This window comes from Cebus imitator, unplaced genomic scaffold (assembly GCF_001604975.1).
Source record: "Cebus imitator isolate Cc_AM_T3 unplaced genomic scaffold, Cebus_imitator-1.0 Scaffold27, whole genome shotgun sequence".
Classification (NCBI taxonomy): Eukaryota; Metazoa; Chordata; class Mammalia; order Primates; family Cebidae; genus Cebus; species Cebus imitator.
The window spans coordinates 10,704,372-10,710,361 of record NW_016107342.1 but is presented as its reverse complement, the minus strand read 5'-3'; the positions used below and the strand labels follow the sequence as shown (position 1 = coordinate 10,710,361).

At 51.1% G+C, this 5,990-nt stretch overlaps 1 protein-coding gene and 1 long non-coding RNA gene across 12 annotated transcripts in view; one reads left to right on the top strand and one right to left on the bottom strand.

Annotated features, from left to right (window-relative positions):
* The window catches only part of ZEB2 (zinc finger E-box binding homeobox 2), a 135,500-nt gene extending 130,369 nt beyond the window's left edge, over positions 1–5,131 (bottom strand). The window contains exons 1-2 of one of the 11 annotated variants that reach the window (XM_017523167.2): positions 4,757–5,131; positions 2,099–2,240 (exon numbers count right to left, since the gene is read on the bottom strand). In XM_017523167.2, coding sequence (XP_017378656.1) covers positions 2,099–2,171 — 73 coding nt within the window. In that variant the 5' untranslated portion in view covers positions 2,172–2,240; positions 4,757–5,131. Of the gene's footprint in view, positions 1–1,282; positions 1,579–2,098; positions 2,241–2,479; positions 2,715–3,110; positions 3,303–4,756 lie in introns of those variants that run through there. The other 10 variants (XM_017523171.2, XM_037736609.1, XM_017523172.2 and 7 more) reach the window with 10 other exon arrangements.
* Positions 4,309–5,723, top strand: LOC119470294. The gene is made up of 2 exons (XR_005199175.1): positions 4,309–4,928; positions 5,033–5,723. It is a non-coding gene; the product is annotated as an uncharacterized LOC119470294 (long non-coding RNA).
* The last annotated feature ends 267 nt before the right edge of the window (positions 5,724–5,990 follow it).

Genomic DNA, 5,990 nt, shown 5'->3' with positions numbered 1-5,990 from the left:
AAGACTGTTTAAGAGAAGGGGGGAAAAGCCTCCTTGACACAAAGCTTTTGTTATCCAGTTGATCAGCAACGTGCTTTAGATACTTGTAAGAGGGGGGAAAAAGCCCCACAACAGACATTGATTTTAGAAAATCAATAACCAACATTTAATAAAAGGAACAGAGGAAACACAAGAGAGGAGAGGGGGACATTAGGTGTAATTTTAGTGTCTACTAAATTACTCAGAGATTGGGAAGGGGAGGTCTCCTGTGTAAGGACCACCTTAAATAATGCCAGACACCAGAGTGAAAAAAAAATTAAATTAAGAGAGAGAGGAAGAGGGGGAAAGAGAGAGGGAGAGACTTAAAAAGCAGCAGCTTGAACTGAATCTTAGGGAAGCAGCTCGGAATATATTATTGTACTTGTTTTTCTGTAATACTAAGCCAAGCAAATAGATCAAAGACAGCACAAAGGGGAAAGGCAGGATAACGTAACGAACAGTTTCTGACTAAAATTCCTCTATCACTCCCCCATATGGCTCGACACCTCCACCACAACAAGCAAAAGACACACAGACGCACACACACGCGTATACACACACAAAATCTAGAGAGAGAGAGAGAGAGAGAGAGAGAGAGAGAGAGAGAGAGAGAGAGAAGCATCATTTGTCTCTAATCAAAATTCTCTCGTCTTTGTGTTTTGCTCCTTCCAGCACCTCACACTGCGCCCCCAGCCGCCCCCTCCCCGCGCCGCGCAGCTCTGGGGTAGGCCGGGGGCGCGCACAATTGTCTTCTCTAGAGGAAAGTTGCTCCAAGTGGGCCCGGGCGGTCCCCGCGAGGCGCGGGCTGGGGCTGCGGAGGCCGGGAGGCCGGGTGGTCGCTGCGTCCCCGCGCCTGCCTCGGGAGCGTCTACGCGGCCCCGCGCCGGGTGATCCGGCTGAGAGCGAGGGGAGCGAGAAGTTTCCTTTCCGAGTCTGGGCTGGCGCTTGTTCGCTTGTTTGTTTTCGGGGGTTGGTTTCTTTCTTTTTAAACTCAGTTATCCTCCGTCAGCTCCCCCACCCCCCCGGCACCCTCGCTAGTCTCCAGCCCTCTCCCCTCCCCCAGGCTCCTTCCGCGCTCTTGCCAATCACTTTTCTCTTTTATTCCCACGATTTTGTTTGGGGTAGTACCTAGGGGGTCTCTCTCTCTCTCGCTCTTCCTCTCTCTGTTTCTCTCTCTGTCCCCCCCCCGCGCCCCGTCCCTTCTTTGGCTGTCTCCAAGATGGACCTACCAAACTGTCACCACCCCCCCGCTTTAATATCCCACCTCGGATCTGCGTGTGCCCTTCGCACCCCCATCTCCTTCCTCCTTCCTGACTCAGCCTGGATAACGGGCTCCTCCAGACCATGTAGAAACTGCCGGGAAAAGTCTCGCTGCGCCCTGCGACTCCTAGTGTCCCCGGCCTGGGGGGCCAGAGCCTGCTGGAGAGGAGTCACCCATCCCCGAGCCGTCACCGACCTCGCCGGACCCCGCGCGGGGTCGGCCGAGTCCCTCCCACCCCGGGGTCTGGGCGCGCTGGGCCGGGCCCCGCTGCCCGCGGACCGTTACTTGGCGCACCGAGAGGCGGCCGGGCGACTCCGGCAAGAAACTTTCAGCCTCGCTGAGGCGCAGCCCCGGTCCCCTCTCCTACCCTCGCAGTCTCTCTGCCACCCCTGCCCCCGCCCCAGGATCCTGCGCGACCCGGCGCCCGGGCCCCCACCCTGCCCTCGCCGGACGCTGCCGAAGCCCGGCCGGAGACCAGGCGGGCCGGGCGCGAGCGGAGCGGGAGGCGGAGGCGGAGGGAGGGCGGAGGCAGGGGCTCGAGGGGGGCAGCGGGGCTGGGGGCGCGGGGCCCTTGCAGGACCCCCGCGCTCGGAGCCCCCGGGCGCCTGACGCTCACTTTGCCCAGCACTTCCCCAACTGCCCCCCGGTCCAGCCGCCTCGCGCGCCGGGCTCCGGCGCCGGCCGCGGAGGGAGGCTAGCCCTGGAGCCCTGGGCGCCGCCGCAGCCGCCGCCTCTGTTCCTTTTCCCTTTCCCCCTCCTTCTCACTGGGTCTCCAGCCGCGGAGTGGCCCGGAAAAGTTTGGTTCGGGCCGCTTCTTACCGTTTTTCCTCCTGGGATTGGCTTGTTTGCGCCTCTTGCACCGGGGGCCATCCGCCATGATCGGCTGCTTCATTGATAAGAGCGGATCAGATGGCAGTTCGCATGGACTCGGCGCCCTGCTTCGGCAGCACGCAGGCTCGATCTAGCAACCAAACACAGCGACAATGTGGGCATCGCCCGCGCCCATTGAAACGCGCGCGGGCCGCCCAGGGGAGCCGGGCCAGGGCCCCGGCGAGCACCCATCCGCGCCCCCCAACGCCAAAGCGAAACTTCGGCGGCCCCCTCCCCGCCCCCCACCCCCAGCCTTGGCCCCGAGGCGCTTTGTGTTTGTTACTGTTTGGTGTGTAGCACCCGCGAGGGGATCAGAGAGACAAGAATTACATCTTCAAAATGAGTCATAACTCCTGACCGTATGAGGGAATGCACACGGCGGTACAGTAAGACCGCTTGACTCAGGGCTAGGCGGACCCTTTCCTCCGAAAAGTCCTCAGCCCCCGGCTCGGGAACTTGGGGTGAGGCGAGGTTTTCTTTTCGCTCTCATCTTTTCTCATCCCCCCACCCCCCATTTCCCAGAGGAAACAAACAAACAAACAAGGCGAAACAGCCCCCTGGATGAAGCACACTCGGGCAAATTGATAATAGTAATTATAGGAAGCCCACTCGCCCAGCGCCCCCTCCCCTCCCCTTTCGGAGTTTATCGAGGCACTGTCTCTTCCCCCACCCCCGCCCCCAAATTAAGATTTCCCGTTTTACGCCGCAATAAGAAATATAATTATAAGCCTCTTTGGACACTGTCCCTTACCCCCCACCCCCGCCACTTTGACAATATTTACTTAAGTATTTTACCCCACCTCACTCACACACATGCTCCCCCACACTGGTTCCCTTAAATAGTTCCAGTAGAAAAAAAATTATTTCCCTCAAGAAAGGAAAGAGAAAGTCCAACCGCTACGGCAATACTTTTAAGCTCTACTAAATGATCGTATCCTTTCTGGCTTCGAAACTTTTGTACCTAAAAATCGAGAGAGGCGCTGCATTTTTTCAGCTGAAACTGTCAAAACTTGGAGAAGGGGAAACTCGGAGGCAGGCAGGAGAGGAGGAGAATCCTGAAAACTCGGTGGAGGTAGGGAAGATGCTGTGCCTCGAGGATTAGTTTAAACAGGGGGCTATAAAAGATGTAACAGATGCAAACTGTAACACAAGGGCCATTAACCCTTTCTCTGCCGGGCATACTCAGTCCCCACGCCCCGCACCTATTGTCTCCTGTGCTCGAAGCTTTGCAGAAAACCTGGAAAGTGAGTATCAGTTTCCACACGTTTGCTGAGAGGGGTGAAGGGACGGGGGCAGAGAGAAAGGGAAGTGGATATTTTAGAAAGCACCTTAAATTTACCTAGGCATACATAATAGGAGACTTTTAATTTAAGTTTGACATATTTTATCATTTCTTTTCTTGTCCTATTGATTTGAAATTGTTGGGGGAAATCCTGAAATAAAGAAATGGTCACACAAGTGTCTGGGATGAAACAGCTGGCCTGTCTGTATTCACCCTGAGACACATGATTGCATATAAATACATGTTTAATAAAGAAAGTTGCTAGTTTTATGAGCATGTGTGTGTGAGAGAGAGACAGGACATTTGTGCTGTAAACTTTATCTTTGCCTGTTACTCCTAAGTCTGGAGTTAGTAATCTTACCTTCATCATTACAGGGGGAGCATGTAAAATATATCAGTAGGTGGGAGATAAACACATTCATGTTAGCCGGGCTCATCACTGTTCCTGGGAACTCCTGCTATCTCTCTCTCGACTTTTCAGTGCCAAAGTATGGAATGGGATATATGTGTGTATGTGTCTTCTATTAAATCCAGGTTTATATCACTTTGCCATTTAAAATACAATTTTAAAAGTTATCCTAATTTAATACCCTGATATCCTGACAGCAGTTTTCTTCCCAGCTGTAGTGCCCCCCCCCCACTTTGGTGAACGACTCAAGTTCCATGAGGACTTTCACTTCTTTATTTATAATCACAGAAGTGAGGTGTTACTTCACACACATACACACACAAAGAATGAAATAAAGAAATGAAACTCGCTAAGCAGACAAAAACAGACAACTTTCTGCTTAGAAAACAGCCTTCTCGGTGGGAGAGGATGAACTGCCATGTCTAAGAGAAAGAATTGCCCCCGAATTTTTAGGTCTGTAACTGACCAAGTTTTGTAATTATTAACAGGTATTTGCCAGGTCCTAATTGCTGAATATAATGAATTGGAACTAGATGCGAAAATAGAGCAGGACCTCTCCCCTTGATGAGTTTTTATTCCAGCCATATAATTCTCAATAAAACTTTTCCTAGGCTGGGTAGCAAAGAGCACCTTTGGTTACCTGAATGGACAGGTACAGGGGAAATTATTTGGGGGAGGGAAAAAGGAGAGAAAAGCAAGGAGAGAGAGAGTGTGTGTAAGAGAAAGCGAAGAAGCCACTCTTGGGAAAAGCTTTCCATAAAGGAGCTAAACCCACCTGAAATTCCTACCCACGGACACCCCTTCTCACTTCAAACTCACATCCTCACTCAAAATGAGAAAATTAGAAAAGGAGGATGGAGGACGAGCACACCAAAAAGGGATAAAATGAGAGAAAAGGGGAGGAAAAAAAACCTACCTGCGAAGTCTTGTTTGTAGTTTTGGCCAGAAATGGTGAGAAGAAAAAGCATGAAGAAGCCGCGAAGTGTGGGGGAGAAAAAGGTGGAAGCGAAGAAACAGCTCCCGGAGCAAACTGTACAAAAACCTCGCCAAGAGTGTCGGGAGGCAGGACCGTTATTCCTGCGGAGCAGGTTAGAACTGATCTCTTTCGGCCACTCCAGGAAACACAAACCTGGGGACGGACTGACGTGTTACGCCTCTTCTAATGACATTTTTTTCTTTTTCTTTTCTGTAGGAGAGAGACGAGAGACCCTGAAACACGCGCCACCTATCTTTGTGGGGAGGGATAATTGAAGCGCCCTGAGCGTGAGCATCATGTGAAAACGTGATCGCCAAGTTTCTCTCTGGGAAAGGATCTGGGATAGATTATACCTTGAAGTCTCCGCAAACGCTTTAGTGGAAGAAATGAAATTCCACCTCCCTCCCTTCCTCTCTCCCTCCCTTTCGCCTTCGCCTCCCTCCCCCCCTCCCCCCCCCCCCCCCCCCCCCCCCGCCCGTCAAGCCTTTGGCATCATTATCCTCATCACTAAATCCTACAGAGTACAGGGCGGAAAACCGTGCACACCATTCACAGAACTGGAGAACTCTATGGGGCGAAAGTTAAAGGGAAAGATCCCGGGTCCTCAAATCTCAAATCCAGATCGTCTCTTCTTGTACAGATATCTCTAATGATCAGATTTGAGATGCACATCAAATTGTGTGGATATCTCAGCACAGCTTCTGGAACAAAATTATCTGCCCTTTCTCTTATTATTATTATTTTTTTCTTTTTAGGTACCAGAGCCAGAAAAAAAAAATGCATGAGAGCTGCATCTTAGGGCATGTGTGTTAGGGTGTGTGTGTGATGAATTTTTGGATTGGATCCTAATATTAAAAAGTAGTTTGGCATTTTAATAAAGGGTCTCTAAGTAAATTAACATAGAACACTCCCGATCTCTGAATCTCTCTACATCTCAGGGAGACCTCACTATAAAGTGAGGGAGAGAGTGTAAGGAGGCAGGAGGAGAAAAGAAAAAGGCCACAGAGAAACTTAGCAGGGAAGGAAGAGAATGATATTAAACGGCATGGGGTCTAAGTTTTGGAGTATATATTTTTTGATATTACAATTAAAGTAAAATTAAAAAGAAAAGACTCCACCTTTGCTCTGAAGGGATTGGTTATGCAAATATGGAAGGGATTTCCTGGAGAATACA